Source organism: Hordeum vulgare, chromosome 6H (genome assembly GCF_904849725.1).
Source record: "Hordeum vulgare subsp. vulgare chromosome 6H, MorexV3_pseudomolecules_assembly, whole genome shotgun sequence".
Classification (NCBI taxonomy): domain Eukaryota; kingdom Viridiplantae; phylum Streptophyta; class Magnoliopsida; order Poales; family Poaceae; genus Hordeum; species Hordeum vulgare.
Window position 1 is genome coordinate 396,952,516 of NC_058523.1, and position 22,629 is coordinate 396,975,144.

Here is a 22,629-nt window from a genome sequence, read left to right on the forward strand (position 1 = left end):
GTCACCCAGTTACGTTGCGACGTTTGATACACACAAAGCATTCCTCCGGTGTCAGTGAGTTATATGATCTCATGGTCATAGGAATAAATACTTGACACGCAGAAAACAGTAGCAACAAAATGACAAGATCAACATGCTACGTCTATTAGTTTGGGTCTAGTCCATCACGTGATTCTCCCAATGACGTGATCCAGTTATCAAGCAACAACACCTTGTTCATAATCAGAAGACACTGACTATCATTGATCAACTGGCTAGCCAACTCGAGGCATGCTAGGGACGGTGTTTTGTCTATGTATCCACACATGTAAATGATTCTTCATTCAATACAATTATAGCATGGATAATAAACTATTATCTTGATACAGGAATTATAATAACAACTATACATTTATTATTGCCTCTAGGGCATAATTCCAACAGCTTAAGCTAGACATCGCGAAAGCTTTCGATAGCGTTTCATGGGAATATCTGCTCGAGGTGCTACAACAGCTAGGGTTCCTGGCGCGCTGGCGTGACTGGATGTCACTGCTTCTTTGCACGGCCTCTTTGGCCGTCATGCCGAACGGCACTGTCGGCAGATTCTTCAACCACCAGAGGGGCTTACGACAGGGGGACTCGCTTTCACCGCTTCTATTCATCATCGCCATCGACACCCTGCACCGGCTACTGGAGAAGGCAACGGAGATGCACCTGCTAGCACCGTTGCCAGGCAGGAACATCTCTCTTCGAGTGAGCCTTTATGCGGACGACGCCGTCATCTTCGCAAATCCGGTTAGGGAAGAAATTGAAGTGCTGATGGTTGTTTTGCGGGACTTCGGGCACGCGTCTGGACTGCACATCAATCCGGCAAAATCCACTGCTCAGCCATCCGCTGTGACGACATAGACCTCCAACAAATTCTAGCAAACTTCGGAGGGACTGTTGTTGGTTTCCCGCTAAGATACCTAGGATTGCCGATCACACTGTCCAGGCTACGACTAGTTCATATTCAGTTTATCTTGGACAGAATTAGGGCTAGACTAGCAGGATGGAAGGGGAAGCTGTTGAATATCGCCGGTAGGCGCGTCCTGGTGCGTAGTGTCCTCACAACCTTACCAACTTTTGCACTTTCAGTGCTAAGGGTGCCCAGGAAGTTCTTCGATGAGGTAGACAAGGCTAGGCGATGATATCTTTGGGCACAAGATGAGGGCGAATATGGTGGAGGGAAGTGCAAAGTAAACTGGCCAGCCGTTTGCTCCCTAGTGGAGAACGGGGGTTTGGGCATCCTAGACCTAAACCGTTTCAGTAGAGCCCTTAGGCTGCGGTGGCTTTGGCGAGCCTGGACGAGCCTAGACAGGCCATGGCGGGGCATGGCACTGCCATGCGACGAAGCCGACAAGGCTCTTTTTAACGCTTCAACGACAGTCGTCCTCGGCAACGGCGCAACGACATCCTTTTGGCACTGCTCTTGGACGGGAGTGGGAAGCCTAAAGACATCTTTCCCATCTCACTTCAGGCACTCCAGGAGGAAGCATAGAACAGTAAAGGAGGCGCTAACCAACAACAACTGGTTAGCAGACCTCGCCCATGGTAACACTACGCAGCTATGGGAGGAGACGATTAGGCTTCATAGATGGCTCCAGGATAGGGATCTTCACCTACAGGAAGGCACTAGCGACACTATCAAATGGAACCTAGAGGCATCAGGGAAGTATACAGCACGCTCTGCGTACAAGGCACAATTTTAAGGAGTCATGAAATCAGACTTCAAGAGGATGATCTGGACAACTTGGGCGCCCCCTCGGTTGAAGATATTTACCTGGCTACTTCTCAAAAACAGATCGTTTCGCGCGAGGCATCGGTTTACTTTGCATGGAAGCACAGTTGTGCCTCTCGGAAAGGAAAGAAAAGTGTGGAAATTCATGCTTTTGGCTCGAGTTTTTTCTCAATTTTTTTCATGAAAAAGAATCATCAAAACATATTAACATCATATCTAGTTTCAAAGTACTCGACGCGAGAAATTCAATAGTATTGCGATTTTGGATGCATGTTTTGAGAGATAAAATATTTTGAATAAAGAATCTATAAAAACTAGGAAAACTCCCAGGTTATGAGCGCCACTTTATCGCAAGCTGAAAAATGTCAATGTGACCTTTACCAAGGACAAGTCTTAATTAGTGATTTCGACACATTATGCGAGGAAAAGTATGTGATTAAGGTGAGCGAGTTTGTTACTGCATGTTGGGCCTGGCCCATTTGCCTATCATTGTGACCGATCGCTTCATCCGGATTGTTATAGGCGATATATATCATCCCCTAAAATATGCATGGTGCGAATGTCACAACTCCTACTTGGTGCCTTCTGTGGGGTGCTCCTAGTTGGCGCTTCAAGCACCGCCATGGGAGTTGGCGCTCACAGCCGACGCTTCATGGGTCGGCCCATGTAGCGCTCGATTGATCGTTCGCTCCGCCTGTTCGCTCGCTCGCTTGCTCCCGCATGATCGCTCCCTTTCTCGCTCGAGGTCTGTTTTGGTCATGCGTGGTTGATCGATTAATTAGTTAATCTTTGACTTTAATAAAAAGAAGAAAATACAAAAAATAAAAATAATAAAAATTGGTATTTCAAAAAAGTTCATGGATTTTGAGAAAGTTCATAAAAATTTTATAAGGTCAATCGAATTCAAAAAATGTTTACTAATTTGCAAAAAAAGTTCGTCAAATTTCAAAAAAGATAATCATTTTTTTCAAAAAGTTCGTTGAATTTGAAAAACATTCATCAAATTTTGAAAAACATTCACCGATTTTTTATAAAATTAGTCGAATTTGATAAAAGTTCATCTTTTTTTTAAACGTTCATCGATTTTGAAAAAGGTTCATCGAATTTTATAAAAGTTCTTCATTTTTTCAAAAGATCATCGAATTTGGAAAAAGTTCACACATTTTGGAAAACCAATCACCACTTGTTAAAAAAAGTTCATTGAATTTGATAAAAGTTCATCATTTTTTGAAAAAGTTCATCGATTTTTTTGAAAAAATCATTGAATTTTATTTCAAAAAATCATCAAAGTTGAAAATATTCATCCACTTTGAAAAAAGTTCATCATGATTTATCAAGAAAATAGATCATCGTAATTTTAAAAAGTTCACCAATTTTGAAAATAAGTTCGTGCAATTAAAAACGAATAAAAATGAAGACGAAAAAATGAAAAAAGAAAAAGACGTAGGACGAAATAAGAAAGAGGGGAAGAAGTAGTACCTGAGCAGCTAATGCGGCACGGTGGAGTAGTTACTCCATCACACTACCGACTTGTAGGTCGTGGGTGCCTGTGGTGTTAAATAGGATTCGCCCCTTCTGTGTCCGTTAATGTGTTATCTGCAAACTGGCGCACACCTCCGTACTGGGCCGGCCAATTTTTCTTTTTTTCTTTTCTGTCAATTTTCAAAAAAGGTATGTCCGACATATTTCTAACTCGTGACCACCCCGTTCAGTATAAACTGCTCAACCAACTAAGGCCTTGTTTGGAACCAAAATAGATTATAATAATCTGGATTATGAAGATAGATTATATAATCTGGTTTATAAAAATAATCCAGGTAGGCATGTTTGAAGACCAGATTATATAAACTGTAATTCAGGTTTTACATTGTACAATGACATGTCTGCCCTGTTTATAAAAATAAGACGGTGGCGGTGACGGTAGGTAATTATCTCCAAGTTTACAAGGGTAATAGGTCATTAGTAATCCATAATCTGATTTTAGCTGGGTAGAGTAGATTATGAGTTTTTAATAATCTGGTCATCTAGTTTTTAAAATCTACAATATAAACTATCTTGTTTGGAAGCATAATAGATTATAAAAACCAGATTATATAATCTGGGTGGTTCCAAACAGGGCTTAAGGCACCTCACAAATATTTAATTCTTTTTTCATCTATCTTCTGTTTGTGGAAGCGTCCGGTTTTGGGAAGCTTCCCAAACCAGTTTTTCCGGTTCGCCGGTTGGTTTTCTAGATGGTTCTTATTCGGATTTTTTTTTTCTTACTTTCCTTTCTCTTTTTCTTGTTCCTTTTATTTTAGTTCTTTTTCTACCTTTCTCTTGTTATTTTTTGTTTGAATTCAAATTCTTTGTAAACTTCATGATTTTTTTTGAAATTCATAATCTTTTTTGAATTCTTGATTTTTTTAAATTGACGAGCCTTTTCCAGATCTGATAACTTTTTTTGACTACATCACCTGTTTTCAAAGTCCAAACAGTTTTATCAAATTGATGAAGCTTTTTCAAAATAAATGATTCTTTTGAAATTTACGGACTTTTTTGCAAAATTGGTGATCTTTTTTTCAAATTCATGAACTTTTTTAAAATCTATGAATTCTTTTCTCCAAAACCAATGATTTTTTTGAATTTCATGATTCTTGTAGATTTATGTTTTACAAGTCAAAACATTGATTGGTAAATGGCTGGCCAATCAACCATCAACCCGAGCAATTGAAAACAACAGAACGATCGAAGAGTTAAGCGACACGAGGGACCATTGGCCCTTGTGTGGCCACGCGTAGGCGAACAACACATGAGCGCCATGTTGCCTACCTAGCACTAAAGGCACCGAAATAGGAGATCTTTGCAGCGGGAGCTCCTATGCAACATTTTTTGCTTTCAACAGTCACGCGACGCACACAGGGACCCCCGCAACTGGGCCGATCCAATAGCGGGCATTGTAGTGAGAACGCATGTTTGTTGTATAGTAGCACAATGATGTTAAAAAGAAAAAGGAAGCGCGCAAAATCCTGGCTAGGATACAAACTTTGGACCTCCATCTTATGTACGAGAGCAGCTAACCAGTGAAGCTAACAAATGTTCGTGTAAAAAGGGGAGCATGATAGTATAAGAACTAATTCCACAGCGGAATTCACACAGGTTTTTGATTATTTTTTTCAAACTTTATGTGGAAATTATGATAATTCATTGAAGAACTCAGACGACTTTTCAAATGTTCAAAAGATAAAATAAAAACGTGAACAATTATTGAAAGAAAGAATTTTGAAATTCCTGAACATTTGATGAAAATGCAACAATTATTGAATCTTGAGAACAAAAATTTGATAATAGGAACAACTTTGAAAAGTGAATAGCATTTTTTGAAATTCCAGACATTTTTGAAAAACTCAAACACTTATATAACTTTGAGAACAAAATTTGATAGTGGCAACTCTATTTGAATTGTTGAACTTTCTAAAACACAAACAATCTTTGAATTTGTGAGACGGTATTTAAAATTCTGAATAATTTTTGATAATAGGGAAAAAAATTGCTGAACAATTTTTGAGCAACAAGAACATTTTCTAAAATTCCTGAAGATTTTTGAAAATACGAACATCATTTGAAAAAAGGGACACTTTTTAATAGTCTGGACATTTTTGTAAACATTAAAATTTTTGCATTATAACCAATTTTTTTAAATGGGAACAGTTTTCTAGATCACGAACAAATTTAGAGATGGAGAACAATTCTGAAAATCCCAACAAAATTGCAACACGGACAAATTTAGAGTACATGACCAACTACTCAAAAAACAAGAACATTTTTTAGTTAGTGATCAAGTTTTCAATACAAGAACAAATAATTTCCAAAAAAGGGAACATTTCTTGAAATTCTTGAACAAATTTTAATAATGGAAACAATTTCTAAATTTATGATCATTTTGGAAAAACCACGACCATTTTTATAAAATTTGAACTTCTTTATAAATATGAATACTGTATTTGAAAAATGTTGAACATGTATAGATTTTATTTTTCTTCTGTATACATAAAACATACTATAAAAAAATGTTAGTCTTATATTTAGAAAGTGTAAACAGGTATAAACAATCATGATGTATACAATAAATATGCAAGATGTATGATAAATGTATAACGTGTATGAAAAGATAGACATCAAAATATGAAATGATTTTTAATTGTGTATTTAGAAAATGTTATTTTAATGTACAATGTTGAGAAACTCGTTAACTGGTAGCTGCTCGCTCGGTTTAGGAATAGCAATTAATGTATGGATTGGCTATTATCTGGATTAATGGGTCTAGCATTAGTCAATCTAATTTTGAACTCAATAGAATCAAATTTTGTATGAAAAAAATCTACATTGTAAATATGAAGAAAATGGAACCATTTTGTTTTCTCAATAGATCACAAACATGTATACAACAACAATCATTCATGTGTGCGTCAAAAAATCATCAACAAACATGTATAAAACTACACTTTTTTTTGCTTATTTCCGCATGGGACTCAACTCCAAGGGATGATTAGCACACGACGGCGACAAACGGAGGGAAGGTGATGGCGGTCGTGCAGGGCATTTGAACATGTCGGTTGACGGAGGTGGCAGGTCACGAAGGAGAAGGGAGAGTAGCGGCGCGTAGAAGGAGAAGAGAAAGCAACGACACCAAGGGGTGGCGGGGAAAGCAACGGCGCGCTGACGAAGACCTTTCGAGTCGCCGTCTACGTAGGGAGAGGATGAAAGGAGCTAGAGAGGGTTGGTGGAGGGTTGAACCCTAGCTATTTAGGAACAGAAGGGCTAAGAGGGGTCATTTGCCAAATAATTGGGTTTCGCTTGCTCACAAGTTAGCGTGCCAACAACGATTTATAGGCCTAACAACCAATTAATCGGTTTGACATACCATTTAATCGATCCGATAGGCCATCTAATCGGCCTTGCAAGTTAACATAATGAATAGATGTTATTCGATTCGGTCATTCGATGAGAACTGACCAATTAACTGATTAATATGATGAATTCTTAAACAATGATAATATATATGAAAAGGTACAGTGTGTATGAAAAATGTAGACATCAAAACATGAATACGAAAAATGTTACACATGTATAAAATAACGTCCTTATGTATAAAAAATATAGAACATGTATTTAAAAAAGTGGACATCAAATAACATATTTAAAAAAATTGGTAATGATGTATTAAAAAATAGTTTTTGGTATAAAAATGTTCCTGATCTATAAGAGAAATTTATAATATGCAGGAAAACAAATACATCAAATACATGCTTGAAAAATAGGTTAATAATGTGTTTAAACAATTTTAACCATATATAAAATGTTTTAGATGCATCCCAAAATATATAATGTGTATGAAAAATAAAATAGGCATCAAAACTTATATTTGGGAAAAATATTAATCATGTATTTAACAATTTTTAGAAGTGTATAAAAATGTACCTAATGTATACAGAAAATGTTGAATTGAGTAGAAAGAACACGAAGAAAATGAAAATGAAACAAGCAAATATTAAAAAACAAAATACAAGAAAACCAGAGGAAAACCGCTGTAAAAAGGGGGGGGGCCAAAAAGGAAAACCAGAGAAAATGGGGAAAGAACGAAAAAACATAGTACAACATTTTTTTAGGAAACTGACAAAGAAATAGAAAAACAGAATAAAAAAGAAAGAAAAAGAGAAAAAAAACAGAATCAAACACAGCAATGATTGGACTGGTCGAACGAACGCATAACAGAGAAACATGCTACTGGGCTGGCCCATACGTGTCGGCGCTTCAGGGGACGGGAGATACCATCTCGCTAAGAAAAATATCGGGTGCTCTAGCCCATTGGCATTATGGTGCTCCAGGACATCCAGGTGCGTCAGATCTACATGAGGTCCCGCTTGGGAGCTCTGGAATATATACCCCTGTAAACATTTTACAGGTATATTTTACTAGCCAACACTTAATACACTTGTAACCAAATCCGGTTATAAACCTTTGTGTGGGCGAGACATCAAACAATACAAACTGTCATTCGTTATCATTGTCGCATCCGCAGAGCTAGCTATCGTCGTTGCTACATCTGTACGTCACCTCGTCCACGTCTCGGGAGGTCAGCTGCCTGTAGTCTGACCCTGCCACCCTCTAACGTCCACCAGTGCTTGGACAGCCTAGCGGAGGAAGCTCGCCGGACAAAGACGGTGGAACCGCGAAGCACGAGGTGGCGATGTCTGCTGCATGAAGGAGCACGACCGGACGTGCTTTTCTCCGGTGGTCGGCGCCGTCGTGTCGTCGTCTGCAGCGACGGTGACGGCGAGGAGCACCCATGATCGGTAAGATGGTGGTCGTGTATATCGCTCGGAAGAGCAACGCAGCATCGACGGTCGTCGCCTTCCGTTTTCCTCGCGGCGCTTCCTCTTGTTCTCACAACCGGATTTCGACTCAGGCCTTTGCTGGTCTGTAATATTTTTACAAGTGTATCGTGTAGAAAAGGAGTGAGAAGAAATACAGGCGACAAGAAAAAACGGTGAACCAAGCACTCATTTGGAATACAGCTCGGGAATTTTACAGATGTAAAACTTACACCGTTATTGGATCCTGAAACGACAATCCAAGCCTTGAAGAGGAAAGATCAATTGACCGATTATAAGCGAGATATAGTTTTCGCGTAAAATACAAGCATGGGATGCCGTTAATAAGAACATAATGTAGAAGTTGCGGGCCAATGACAATGTCCTTTCATATTTTTAATAAAAGAAAGATGTGCTTTTATTTGTAGAGAAATGGCAAAGCTAGAGCATCTCTAACAACCGCCCAACGCGCGGCGCGTAAAAAATGCGTTTGTAGCGTGTCGATTGTCTGTTTTGGCACGACGGAGAGCGCTGGCTCCGGCGGCCGCTGTAGACTTTACCGCGTACGCATAGCTCCAACAGGCGCGCTAAAATGCAGCGCACTTGAGCAGCCGACGCTTGCCATATGTTGCATTTTGGACAAGAAATGAATTTCAAAACATCAAAACAAATACATGTCATAATTTAAATCAGACAAACAAATTCACGATGACATAAAAAATTCATGTCCACAAGTTCAAATTCATGCCCACAACATCATCCAACCAAGTTCATAATCCAAACGGCAGATGCGAAGCCAAAGCTCCCCGCGTTAGGGTTTGCGGCGGCGACGACAGCGGCGACATTGGGGTCGCGGGTGTAGGAAGGGGTGAGAGGGGTGCCAGCACGGGCGTCCATTGGGTCAATTTGACGACAACGGCGCGGGACGAGGCGAAGATGGCGCGACGAAGAGAGTGCGACATGGACGTTTGAGTGTGCGGCGCGCGAAAGCGGGCACATCAAATACACAACGTGCGAAGACAATTCAGACCAGGCGCTGTATACGCTTATTACGCGTCCGGTAAATCCTAATTATTGATTAGGCACGCGTTAAAAGATAAATTTTCATCGCGACGTTTATTTAGCGCCGGTATTGAAGATGCTTTTATGAAGTAAGGCGGAAGCGACTGTGGTCAAAAATACAAGGGCCCAAAAATGTGCGACCACTGGATTTTACTCCCCGTTCCCCGTGTTCCCCGTCCGATGGCTGTGCCGCCCGTTACGTGTTCGCGCGCGAGCCACCATCCGTCCACTCCCCACCTCACCCACCTCTCTAATCCGCCATGGCTCTCGCTTCCACCTCCCCTCTTGCCGCCACCGTTGCTCGGCCTAAGGCTCCCGCTTCCCTCACGCGCTGTCGTTCACGCCGCTTCCAGCGCATCTCCTGCCAGGCGACCACCGACCGCTCCGGCGGCGGCAATGCGTCGAATACGTCGCCGGCGCCGCCGAGGTGGCGCGTAGCGGTCTCTGCAGCCCTCGCGGCTGCCGTAGTCGTAGCGATGCCTGCCAACGCAGATCTGAACAAGTACGAGGCGGATCAGAGGGGCGAGTTCGGCATCGGTTCAGCCGCGCAGTTCGGCAATGCGGACCTCAAGTACCACGCGCCACCTGCATCTTTCCGTCTCTTGTTCCCAGTTGCTCGTTTTCCTGCACCGGGTCGCTGATGCTGCCCTCTTATGTGGTTTTGCAGAAACACTGTGCATGTTAACGAAAACTTCAGGTTGGTGTCTAATTTATTTTTTAAAAGTTCCATTCTTAAACTTATCTGTATCTGCTGCTGGCAGGTAATTTTCTAATGAAGCAAATAGAAGTTCCAAAAATGAAGTTTCCCAGTAACATTCTATTTTGCTTGTTTTGTGACTTCTTTTTGTGGAAGTGTACTTTTTTTTGGAAACGGAAGTATACATATAGCAAAAGGGCCCGTGAGTTGCAACGGGGAAAAAAATACCACACGCTTTTAATCTTTTTATAATCATTTTGATTTATTAAAATAATAAGCTAACTAACTAATGTAGTCAGTCCTATCCTATTTTGTTGAGAAATCAATCTGTCCATTGTTAATTCCACCATGATGAGAGATTGAGCGGGACAAGCAAAGCAAAACAAAGAGGCTACGTGAATTGATCAATGGACTGTTATCTTATTTCATTCATGGGGTAGAGAATGTGGGATCAGATGACAAACTCAAGGTGGTGTTCCATTTTCTCTCTACAACAATGCAATCTTACATTCAATACATTCATTCATCAGCAAACAAATTCCCACAAAACAAAATTTCTTGCCGGTGCTTGGCACATGGTTGGAGGCATGGGGAGGGGATCTCACCAGATGATGAGTTCCTGTCGGAGGAGGGGATACGGTGAGGGGAGCAAGGGTTAGGCGCCTCTATCTGTCCATAAGGAGTCGCCGTTGCCGCGCCATAACCTCGGAGTTCCCCGTGTGAGCCATGGAGGCCGCCTCCGCCTGCAAGTACTTCGCTACGCCGCACCGCCGCCGTTCTGCATCGAGCAGACGCATCATCCCAAGTCGTTATAGCTGTCGCATTGATTTGATCCAGAAGTTGTGCTCGAGCGCCGAAACGGGGGCAGTAAGCGGGCAAAGGTACGACCGCGGAGGCGGGTGGGTTAAGATCGGCAACGGTGATGGTTGAGGTCGGCCGCGGCGACGAGTGGTGTGGCAGCGGCCTGGGCACACGCCAGGGTGGACAAGGGTCGACGCGATGCGCTCGAGCGCCGCAACGGGGGAAGTGAGCGGGGAGAGGTACGGCCGCGGAGGCGGGGTGGCGGTTGAGGTCGGCCGCGGCGGCGGCCTGGGCACATGCCAGGGTGGCCCAGGGTCGACGGGAGGAGGCGATGCGTATGGGCGTAATTTTTGCAGCGAATCATTTTTTCCTTTTACGTTGCAGATAAATGATGGAGCGTGGGTTGAATAACAAAAATTACAGGGGCTTTTTAAAAAAAATGCCGCAGTGGGTTTTCCGACGGAAGCAATAGCCTCTTTATTATTATTATATATATATATATATATATAGGTATAGGTATAGATTTATGCATCCCAGAAAACTTCAGAGTAGATACTTGTGCACCCCAAATATGACATCCTTGTTTTTAAGATACTGTATTCTATAAAATGTATTTGAAGCTATCTTGCTCAATCTTGTATCGTCATACTCGTGTTGTCGGTGGAAAGTCACATTCTTTGGACCTTAGAGCCTAGGTGGACGGTGCATTCTGAAACATTGGTGATTGGTTTGTCTGTCTTGCCAATTCGTTTGTCCTTCTAGTGACCTCTCTCTATAAAATTTGCTTATAATGGAGGAAGGGCGTTCCAAATGTTCAACTAAATTAACTGGAAGTCCGCATCAAAATCCAAATGGTGTGCATTTACATGCATGTTCGAGAAAAATAATATGAGCTGCAGCAATAAGCTGTGTTTAGTGAAACAATTTAGCTGTTATTATGATACTTATCTTAACTTTTTTTGTCAGCACGGATAACTGAAATAATACTCCCTCCGATCCAAATTAATTGTCGCACATTCAGTACAACTTCAGTACAAAGTTATACTAAGTGTGCGTCAATTAATATGGATCGGAGGGAATAGTAGGTTTTGCTATTCATCGTTTTGCCTCTACCTAAGACCTCAGTTATTAATGTAGGCGGGCGAACTTCACATCTGCTGATATGAGGGAATCAGATTTTAGTGGTTCCACATTCAATGGTGCCTATATGGAAAAGGCTGTTGCTTTCAGAGCGAATTTCACAGGCAAGTGTTCTCTCTTGTGGAGATGTTAACCGTCCTCCCAAAGGTTATTATACTTGATATGTGCAATGTCCTCAGTCCACATAATTAATACCTTTCTATAGTCGTCAGTGGTCCTCTGGTGTGTCTCATCAGGAAGAACACTTCACTTCAGTAGAGATATTTTAGATCGCTTTAGCTACTACACTCACAAGCAACTCCACTATTTGTTCCGAGTATAAACTCAGCGAAGAAAGCTAACTATCGAGTTCATTGTCTTTTTCTCCATTCCAAGTTGAATCACTATGGTACTAATAAATCCTTAGCCACTGGCCATGGAAAGTTATATTAGGGTTCTCTGTGACTTTATTTGTTTTGTCTGCAATCAATATTGTCACGCGGTACTTAAATCTTCTCATGTGGATGTTCATGAAATGATTTTCACAATACTGCTGCCTTGGTTTTGTGCAGGTGCAGATTTGAGTGACACTTTAATGGATCGCATGGTAAAACCAGAATGGGTTCTTTAGCTTGATGTGTCCTTCAAAAATAAATTGCCATGCCAACCTTAATATTTCGATCAATGTATCATATTTTTCTGTAGTAATGAATTATTACGATGATAACACTGCTTTATAATTTAAGGCAAGGCAATATGTCAGAGTAAGAACCCAACTGTTGGTGCCAACTTTAACAGCACAGAAATATCTAATTATCTGAATAGTCATAGAACAGAAGACTGGAATAAATGTTATCTTCAAGTGGTGTTTCTCACCATTTCCTGTTCAAAATAAAGAAATATACAAGACTGATGAAATGGGAACTTTAGAATGGAAAACTACAATTGGTTGATGATGTAATTGCTGACTAAGAAAGTCAATATGATCATATGTCTTTTGGTCTAGTACTAGGATTTCCGCTTCTATATATGTATGAGGTGTTCTGGAACTGCTGCTTCGCCATCTCTTCTGTTCTCATGTGTGTTTTTCTATCCCTGTCTGCATTTTTTGGTTATGATATTCAAGTGTACATGAGTGTCTTGAGAGTCTAGTAACGAATAGTCAGACGAGTCCAGCTGTAAACTTCTAAGGTTTAACACTGACAATCAGGAGAGCTAATGTGTAAAGAAGATTCAAATTCTTGACTTGGTTCATCTCCAAAATAACATTCTTACAGCAGAAATCCTACACTGACCAGCATGCCAAAATAATCCAATTTGTCCTTGCTATGATCAGTAGCCATAGTGAAGTATAAACATCAATCCTCATGCACTGGTTGTCGCCACACAAGTATGGAATAAAGTTCTAAGTTGGGCAGCCTCAGTGATGGCAATTTAAACACCAAGTTCTCATCCACCATTACTTAATGCTTGGTAAGATACTCTAGGAAAATGCGGAACAAGCAATAAAATAGATCCCAATATTGCATTATCTTACTCTTGATTGAATATACTGAAGGGACAAACCATGATCACCAAGAAACTGACTTACAACTCTTTCACCCTTCTCATAAAGCAGGATGCCAACCACTGGCACAGAGCATTCAACAGTCCAAATTTAATGTTAGGGTCTTGTCGGGTGGGCTACAGTGATTGTTCTCTTGCGCTGCTGCCTGCCATCAGCATATTTTAATTTTGTCTCTTTCTTTGTACATAAAACTGATGTTTCCAATGTTAATGATCATGCATTTATCCTGCCAATATTTTTCAAGAACAAAATATAATTTCACACAAGAGTGGACACTTTAGCTCCTGTTGCACATTGCCCAGTGGATTCATATTCATCTAGAGGCTTGTACAAATAAGGATTAAGCGTGCGAATGTATTCATTTGTGCACATGCAGAATTTGCCATTCGGATGTGAAAGAAAAGTAGTGAAGCATACATTTTGGCCAGAGCAGTCAGAGATTCTTATATACTTCTAGTGCTATATGCATGCATATACATCGTCAGACTTGCAAATGTGAAGTCAAGTTCAGTGACCCATTCACTGATGCCGCCCACTGGAGCCTTTGCTCCTGTTTTAATTGCAATAGGGATAGTTGTCCAATAAATAATTTAATGCCAGATTTACCTTTAATGAAAATTTGAACATTGAATATTTTTGGCAGGTTCTCAATGAAGCTAATCTCACAAATGCTGTGCTTTCGCGGACTGTCCTTACACGCAGTGATCTCGGTGGAGCAACCATTGAAGGTGCTGACTTCAGCGATGCTGTTATTGACCTACCACAGAAACTGGTACATATTTGCTTTCCAGTATTTTTTGCATAATTCTGCCATGTAGGTTTATGACCTAAACAACATTTGTAAATTCATGATTCCGTGATAAGCAGTTTAGCACATCATTTTTTCCAGACGCATCTTTCCTTTCGTTCCTGCTTTCAAGTGTTACAGTCATTTATGCTCTACGAATTCTTGCTCTCCTAGGAGGGTTGTAACCACACTCTATCTGTTCAATGCAACGAAACGCAAAATCTCTTGCGTTTTCTCGAAAAAAATAATCTTACTATTGGATTGGTGTCTCTAGTTTGTAAGAGCTGGCCCATCAACTGTAAATAAAAGGTGTCTGTTGAATAAACTGAAATTTTTTCGTATGTCCACCGAGTAATAAACTCAGTTCTGAATGCACTAGACGAAAATGCTGTTCCGTATTTTAGAATCTCCACCAAACTATGATATACCAAAGCATCACCATACTCTGCTGATCTTCAGGGTCCATCTTGAATTCAATGTTTTCATGAGTTCTCTTTGTGTGTGTATATATATATATATAGCTATAATAGGCACACAAATAGACGATGCCAATTCTGATAATTCTCAACTGTAGGCTTTGTGCAAATATGCAAGCGGGACCAATCCTATAACTGGAGTCAGCACCCGGAAGAGCCTTGGGTGTGGTAACAGTCGCCGGAATGCATATGGGAGCCCTTCATCCCCTCTTTTAAGTGCCCCGCCGCCTAAACTTCTGGACCGTGATGGTTTTTGTGATGAAGCTAGTGGTTTGTGTGATGCGAAGTGAACGAGGATTGATCCAGTATACAGTAAAATTTGAGCACCTAATGCTGTAGATATATGGAAAATTTGAAGATTGGGTAAAAGATAAAGCAGAATGAATCAGAAATTCAGAGAATCCAGCCGTTCCATCTTCTTTTCTCCATGTTGCGACATTATTGCAACGGAATCATTTAAACTAGGGAATCTTCTGGAAAGAGGTATGCTGGGGAACGTAGAAGTATTGACATTGAATAAATATTAGATGCCTTTGTGTAAACATTGTACATGTATCATGGCATATTATATGCACCTGTTACTGTAAAAAAGAAGTGCCCATTGCTTCATTGAAGTGCATCCTAGCTATCTGACAAGTGTAATGTTTTTCCTGGTCAATAAATAAACTTTCCATTCCATTTCAATGAATTGAGAGATACATGATACATGCATAGAGTTGATAAAACATTGTTGGTGCATCGGCAGTGACCTTAGCTGCCGTTTTTGTGTGATGGACTGCACAAAATAGACGCCCATCAACAGCTTGACTATTTTCACAAAATGGTCAAGTCAGTCACTGTAGCCCCTTGGCCTCAGCTTTTGGCTACCTTATTAGCATCAGGTCCAGAGACCTGATACCAAATAATAGATACTACTACTACTACATAACCACTTCGGTTACATATTTATTATGTATATATATGTGTGTGTGTGCGCGCATATATATACCATGATAAATCATGGCATACATGGCCGGCTATATTTGTACACTAGATCAGATCTGGATTTTATAAATTGTGTAGGGTGTCCAATGGAGTTGTGCTTGCTTGTGCAAGCTATTTCCACAGATGAGCCGAGCCTCCGTCAGCAGACGTCGAAGCGTAGTCCAAGGCCTGTTCATGCCTGTTCTCAGCCTGAAACACCTGCACAGCCGGATTGGGGTGAGTGGCCTGCTCCTTGGGATTGGTACCGTCATGGCTGAACAGCTGAGACGCGACGAACTTGTCGAGGAGCCTCCAGTCTGTGGCCGATGAGTCACCGGCGTAAAGCGCATGATCCATCTGCGGTTGATGTGCGGCGAACCTGGAGGCTCCGTCGTGCGCAAGGGGGTGGTTGCTGGTGGACAACGGTAGGCTGCTGCTGCTGCTGCTGCCGTGGCCAATGTTGGCTGTAGGCTTGGGGCTCTCCAGATGAGGAAGCTGTTGCATGAAGGCCTCCTGCGGCAGGAGGTGATGGTACTCCAGCTCCGGCTTGCAGTGGTACAGATGCTGCTGCTGCTGCGGCTGGCTGTGGTACGCCGCCAAGTTCTGGGGGTGGTGGTGCTGGTACCCGAGCTGCCTCGGCGAGTCGAGGTCCGGCATGAACGCACCACCAGTCCCATGGTCGTCGAACCAGCAAGGCGAGCTCATATCTGCCATCCTCCGCACAGTCGCGACTCGCTTCTTGAACACCCGGCAGACCACCCATCCTTCCTCCTGAAGGATCGATCAAACCAGCAATATCCATGGTTAGCAAGTGAGATACACGCAGGTAAGGTAAGGATGGAACGACGAACACTTAATTACGTACGGGCGTGGCTCCATTCTCGTTGGTCTCGAGGCGGTACTCGTGCATGATCCAGTCCGACTTCTGGCCGTTGGGCGCACGACCCTTGTAGAAGACGAGCGTCTTCCTCATCCCGACGAGGCAGTGGTTGGTGTAGATGGGCTTGTCCCTCCCCGTCGCCTTCCAGAACCCGGCGCTCGTCGCCCTGTTGGTGCGGGTGCCCGTCGGGTACTTCTTGTCCTTGTGGCTGAAGAAGTACCAGTCGTTTTGCTCCTCCATACCGATCTTGCACTTTTCTGCTTTGACAAAATTACCATTAATTGGGATGAGTTCAGTTTGTGATCCATGTTTGCATGGGATGACAAAAATTTGCTGATTGTTACTCTCTCTGTATCAAAATAATTGTAGTTGAGGAGTAGTTCTCTCCAACTACAATTATTTTGGTACGAAGGAAGTAGTTTGTCACCTTGGAGATCCCATGGCTCGATTTTGTACAAATCGACGTCCTTTATGACGTCAAGGTCAATCTTCTTTGATGCCACCTTCTTCCTCAGGTAATAATCGACGAGCTCCTCGTCAGTAGGATGGAACCGGAAACCCGGCGGAACATGGGAGAAAGTGTCCATTTTATTCCGCTATCAGCGTGACTGCATCACAAGGAAAACAAAACAGTAATAAGATTGAATTGCACATAAGCTCTTCCGAACAAATAATATACTAGTAGTATAAGAGTGTGCCTGTTACATACACTGCTTTCGTTCTCAAAAAGAAAACATACACTGCTTTCTCACAAAATTTTAAGCAGAAAGCTCAATTAGGGCACATTGTAAATATATCAAACAAAACAAAACGGGACGTTTAGGTTGTCCATGTATGTGAGCATCTGGATTGTATTGTGTTAAAAAAATGCTTCAGTTGTAGTTCCCCACCCAAAACAAAATAAAACAAATGTTCTTTTTAGTTAGCTTCTTATGTATATTCTCTTGTGAAAATGTTGCTTTGTACCCAAGCTTGGTAGATGGGCACACTACCTGTATATTACGTTTACAACTGGATGAGAAGCTTTTGTTCCATTTCAATGGGATTGATGATATTTCAGGAAAAAGCAAGCAATCATGACAGTAGATAAAAAGTGTCATACTTTCATCGCACATACGATAACCTGATTAATTCAATGTCTTGCTAGGTTACTTTTGTGTCAAGGAAGCTAAGATTTGTGAACACATGTATATGGACCTTTCAGCCCAAAGATATATTACATGAGTTAGCGTATGAACAAAATACGACGTTTCAAACAATATTTTTGTAGTATGACATGGGATTAATATGGGAACACATAAAAAAGGCTAAACAAGATATACAATGTCCATTTTGGCACTGAAAATTTATCAGAATTTATGCATGCATGCACTTAAACCTCCTCTTCCCATGAGAGGATTTTCTTTTATACGAAACTAACGCAGGTACTACATAAAATAACAAGTATTATCAGCGGACGATGAAACGAAAAGGGTACCACACCGAACCCAATTCATTTAGAGAGAAGCAAAAATATTAAAGATTTTTTTTGTACAGGTGGATATATATACAGTTAACTGCAGGTTCGAAATGAGTGCATTTGTAGCTGAATCCATGTGGAGGGACTCATTAGGATCAACCGAATGTGTAGACTTCATATACGGCACTACCACAGGTCCGCAATGCTAACAAACACCAACAATGCACAAAAACAAATTTGGAAATCTTCAACTGCTGAAAACATGTGGAGGAGATAATCAACGCAAGGAGGATACTGCATGCATGCATGTGAATGAAAAAACCTTACAAGTCGGTTCATTGAGAGAGAAAGAGAGAGATGGGCCTTACATATTGCACTAGAGGAAGAACAGAAGCCTGATCAGCGGCAGCGCACGTCCCAGCCTATCAGAGCGCGGTCTTTGCAGTTCCTTCGTGTAGTAAGTACTTCTCCTTGCGCCTATGAAAGAACAACCAACTTGATCAGTTGGCAACCTCTCTCACGTACCCTCGATGGCTCGATCGGTCCAGAGAGAGAGAGAGAGAGAGAGCAGGCGCTCTTTACCCAACGAGTGCCACAAGCGCCCCGAATTTATACACAGGCTGCACCGCCCTCGCGTGCACAGGGCGAGCAAGAGACGGCGGCTAAATAAGAATAATATATATATATATATAGATAGAGGGTATATAGCTCCTCTTACCACACCAACTCGTAGCTCGTAGCTAGCTATAGGCAGCTTGGGCTTGATCACGCAGTTGATGCAGAGGAAGCTATATAGGCACGCCCCCGGCCTGGGTCGCTCCGTCGTCTCGCTTTCGCCGGGGAGGAGGGGGAGAGGGACACGCGCGGGCACGGATGGGACACCGACCGGCGGAAAGGGCGGATGGATTGCGGGCAAAGTCTGGCTGAAATCCGGGGAGCCCTGGATCTCCTGGTGCCCTTTCCCAATTGGCCACCCCGCGCCCTCGCCTTTCTCCACCGTAACCGCCACCACCTCCACCCGCCACCAACAGCGACCGCCCGCTACGGCCTACGGCGCCGTCCGTCCGATCGATCGCCCGGCCCGGCGCTGCTCGTGCTGGCGTGTATGCAGGCGTCTCTCTCAGTCAGTCTCAGATGTGGCCGGCCGGAGAGGATGGAGCAGAGATGGGAGGGGGTGGAGTGGAGTGAAATGTAACGGGGGCTACGGGGTTGCCTTGCCTCCCCCCATATATATGGTGCCGTTCTAGACGGCCGGCCCACTGCCAGCCACTCATGGGAGCTGGAGTCAACAACACTACAACTCTCTCTCTCTCTCTCTCTCGCTACAACTAATCTCTCTCTCCCCCGGAAATGGCACATGCACCAAATGGTAGACTAGCATGGGAGCAGTCCCAGGGTGGAGGTGTGGAGCTTATTTCAGATCACTCAAATCAAATTAACCTACAGATCGAAGTGGGGTCGACATGCACTATGAATATGCAGAATTAATTAATTACATTGGTTGGTCCCACAGTCGTTTCCATGTCGATGGTGACCCACTTCGGAACCGACCTAGGTAGTATAATTTGATGGCGACCCTCCTCCAAATGAAAATCCAGTGTCATCAAAGCCAAATATCCTACCCCCTCTCCACAGTCAAATCAAGTTAGGAGAGTAACTAGTGCATGCGAAAGCTGCATGCATGTGCTGATCAATCTCTCTCCACAGTTTAGCAGGCGTCACTAGTAGCAGTATAGATATATACACCAGACATACAGACTATTCCTAGGTACTGGAGTAGCACACAAAAATCAAGAAGCAACAAGAAGATTGCGTCCGACGCCGATGCCGGCCGGCAGGAACAGTCAGGCCATGGCGGCCGGTGGTCTGGCGTGGGCTAGACCTGATCATTAGCTACCTTTACCTCCTAGCTTCCCCAACACTGGACTAGTGTCTACTGGTGCTGGCTGGCTCCACATGCCACCGTAGTAAGTGTGCATTCCTTTTCCGGAAGGGCAAACAAGTTTCGGAAGATTCCAACCCTACCAATTTGATCCATAGTGTAGTATATATTCGTATGCATGCATACACCAGAGGCCAGTACTCATGTAGTCATGTGCTTAAGTTTGCCAAAATTGGAGTGCTTTACAAAGCGTAACTATGCACCCTTTCTTTTGAAACCCGCACAAGGGTAAAACAAGTTTTAAGCTTTAGTTTTAGAAACTTACGGTTTTGTCGGTCGCAACTTATAAAACTTATAATTTTGTTGGTCGCTTGTATCCAGTTTCAGAGTTGAAACTTAAAGCTTACGTACTATTTGGTTGGTCGCAGATTCTAGAACTATAGACCGCTCGTACCAAGTTTCAAAAATTAAAACTATAACAAAATATTAAAAACACATCAAAACGTATTCAAAATGGATCCCATTTAAAAGCACTTGTCACAGAAAACACAAATAAAAAAAACTTAATTTGGACTTTTGGTTTAAAAGGTATGAAAAACAAAAACAAAAAATGCCAAAAGAAAAACGGTGTTGCGTCCTCCACACCTACGTGCTACAAAGCCTCTCCCACTATACACTTCCAATTAACTATAAATACCAGGTGTTGAAATTAGTGTCGATTATGTATATAGGGATACCACTAAACCTAGTGTATGAGTAAAGTTAGATGTTTAAGTTAGGCATGTGTGTAATTTGAATCGGTACTATGTCGAGTTAGTACATAGAAGGAGTGTCCGTAGTTATCCTCTTCAATGAACATGGTTTCTTCCGTCTATTTTCTGTAATGATCTAACCACAAAAACTTCTAACACAAGGGTATACTCCATGATTGGGCCCTTACAAGATTTGCATCATGCATGCATACATACCCTGTATTTTTTGAAGAATTTTATTTCATCATAAATTCGTGTACATAAACCGTCGGCAATGGTCCCGAGCAAGCTTGCTAACGTCCAAAATCAAGTGCTACTTATGTGGCCAGTTCGATATACTAAAACCCTAGCTGCTTGATGAATGTATTTGTTGGCGCGCGTGCGCGCTTAGTTGTGTGGTCCACAGGGCGACAATGCACGCGCTTTGTTCGCACGCAAATGTGAAAGCTAGGATCGAACAACATATGTGGATGGTTGTAAAGATGGAGTTTTGCACATGCGGCGCGCGTTCCGATCTCTTGAGAACATTGACGTAAGCCGGCGGCCTCTCATATGTCTCACGTGCGCATGCAGCTGAGCTACTCTTAGCTCTCTAGAGCAGGCCACCAGATCAATCCTAATGCTTGGATAAGCAGCAAGCTCGATCGCCGGTGAGAATGCATCAATAGAAACGGTGTACTCAAATATATCCCTTTGTTCCATAATATAAGGCACACAAGTTGGTCAAAATTTTAATACATTGACCACTAATATATTTTTATGAACGAGAATGCTAAATTCGAGTCGACTAAAATATCACAACAGATCCGGACGATCTTCTCCCGTTGATAAACCGCTCGATCCTCTTTCTTTTCAGTCTCATGCGTGAAAAGAAAAGAAATGGGGTGTTACAAGTAAAGAAATGGGGTGTTACAAGTAATCGAACACGCGACCTATTGTTTGAGTATACGACGCGCCACCAGCTGAGCTAACTTTCCGATCTAGTTTTTTTTACACAAAATACCTGAGGGGGTGTTTGTTTACAGGGAATTTTTGGTGTAGAGACTAAAAAAAGTCCCTTTTAGTCTCATCTAAACCAAACAAGAGGGACTTTTAGGGACTAAAAGTGGGCATTTGAGACTAAAGAAAGAAGTCCCTATGAAAGGGTCTTTTTAGGACTTTTTTGGAACTTTTTCCAACAGTGCCCCTACTTTTAGCATGTCATTTAATAACCTTTGGTACCTTACTAGGGGTAACATGGTCTTTTAACATGTCATTTAATAACCTCTAGCCTATGTTTAGTCATTGGAACCAAACAGGTAGGGACTAGAGACTCTTTAGTTGGGACTAAAAAAAAGTCCTAGGACTTTTTAACCAAACAGGGCCTGATTTTATATCTTACTAAATGATTGAAAAAGGAAAACAACCGTGCCTATCTTGAGCAGTGGACAAAACCATTTGATCCGAGTTTTATAAATGACTGATGCATCATGCTATACTTTTCATTTTTCACAATGACGAACATTTTCTAGAGAAATAAATGTCCCGCTCACAAAATTCGAACAATGATCTTTTTCTCATGTGTCACAAAAAAAAGAGTTTGTTTTGAAACATCCCAAATAAATTCTCTGTAATGAGCGAGATAATTTACGCATTACTAGCTTACGTACAAACATCTTGATAGCTTTTGTTACTGGGAAAAACTGCTGCAAATATTCTCGGTAACTTCTGTGTAAATACATGGTAATACACGCACATCATGGCTGATAATTCACGCGTAAACATCATGATAACTTTTGATCCCAAAAAAGTTGTTGACAAACATACACCGGTAACTTATATGAAAAATTAACATGGTAATATACACACAATAGAGCTGATAATTTACTTAGCCGAAGTGTGATAATTTTTTGATCAGGGGAAAAAGTTGTTGAACCACCCTTCCTGGTAACTCGTGTCCACTAGCATGGTAATCTACGCACATCAACGTTGATAACTTACTTAGCTGAGACACGATAACTATTTTTGACTTGCGGAGCCGAGGAGGAGGAGGGGGTTGTTGAAACTTACATGATAAATTATGTATAAAAAGC

At 41.9% G+C, this 22,629-nt stretch overlaps 2 protein-coding genes across 3 annotated transcripts; one reads left to right on the top strand and one right to left on the bottom strand.

Moving 5' to 3' along the window:
- Positions 1–9,354: 9,354 nt before the first annotated feature.
- On the top strand, positions 9,355–15,305 carry LOC123402257 (thylakoid lumenal protein TL20.3, chloroplastic). Its single transcript, XM_045096151.1, has 6 exons — positions 9,355–9,745; positions 9,842–9,871; positions 11,810–11,916; positions 12,364–12,398; positions 14,002–14,130; positions 14,720–15,305. Exons 1-6 carry the CDS (start codon positions 9,435–9,437, stop codon positions 14,909–14,911), a joined length of 804 nt encoding a protein of 267 aa, XP_044952086.1. The 5' UTR covers positions 9,355–9,434; the 3' UTR covers positions 14,912–15,305.
- LOC123402255 (NAC domain-containing protein 7-like) lies at positions 15,266–19,060 on the bottom strand. Of its 2 annotated transcripts, none has more exons than XM_045096150.1 (5): positions 18,642–19,060; positions 18,292–18,400; positions 16,892–17,072; positions 16,450–16,721; positions 15,266–16,355 (listed from the first exon to the last, which is right to left on the bottom strand). In XM_045096150.1, exons 3-5 carry the CDS (start codon positions 17,049–17,051, stop codon positions 15,717–15,719), a joined length of 1,071 nt encoding a protein of 356 aa, XP_044952085.1. In that variant the 5' UTR covers positions 17,052–17,072; positions 18,292–18,400; positions 18,642–19,060; the 3' UTR covers positions 15,266–15,716. The 2 variants fall into 2 exon arrangements, with proteins under 2 accessions (XP_044952085.1, XP_044952084.1); XM_045096149.1 differs by having other exon boundaries at positions 18,506–19,060.
- Positions 19,061–22,629: the final 3,569 nt, after the last annotated feature.

Bases quoted from the DNA above. Each gene is read 5' to 3' on its own strand.
- LOC123402257 (XM_045096151.1), top strand. From the start codon at position 9,435: ATGGCTCTCGCTTCCACCTCCCCTCTTGCCGCCACCGTTGCTCGGCCT. The intron at 9,872-11,809 runs GTTGGTGTCTAA...TTATTAATGTAG, and splicing joins CATGTTAACGAAAACTTCAG to GCGGGCGAACTTCACATCTG. The intron at 11,917-12,363 runs GCAAGTGTTCTC...GGTTTTGTGCAG, and splicing joins TTTCAGAGCGAATTTCACAG to GTGCAGATTTGAGTGACACT.
- LOC123402255 (XM_045096150.1), bottom strand. From the start codon at position 17,051: ATGGACACTTTCTCCCATGTTCCGCCGGGTTTCCGGTTCCATCCTACT. The intron at 16,722-16,891 runs GTGACAAACTAC...TTGTCAAAGCAG, and splicing joins CGAGCCATGGGATCTCCAAG to AAAAGTGCAAGATCGGTATG. The intron at 16,356-16,449 runs GTACGTAATTAA...TCGATCCTTCAG, and splicing joins ACGAGAATGGAGCCACGCCC to GAGGAAGGATGGGTGGTCTG.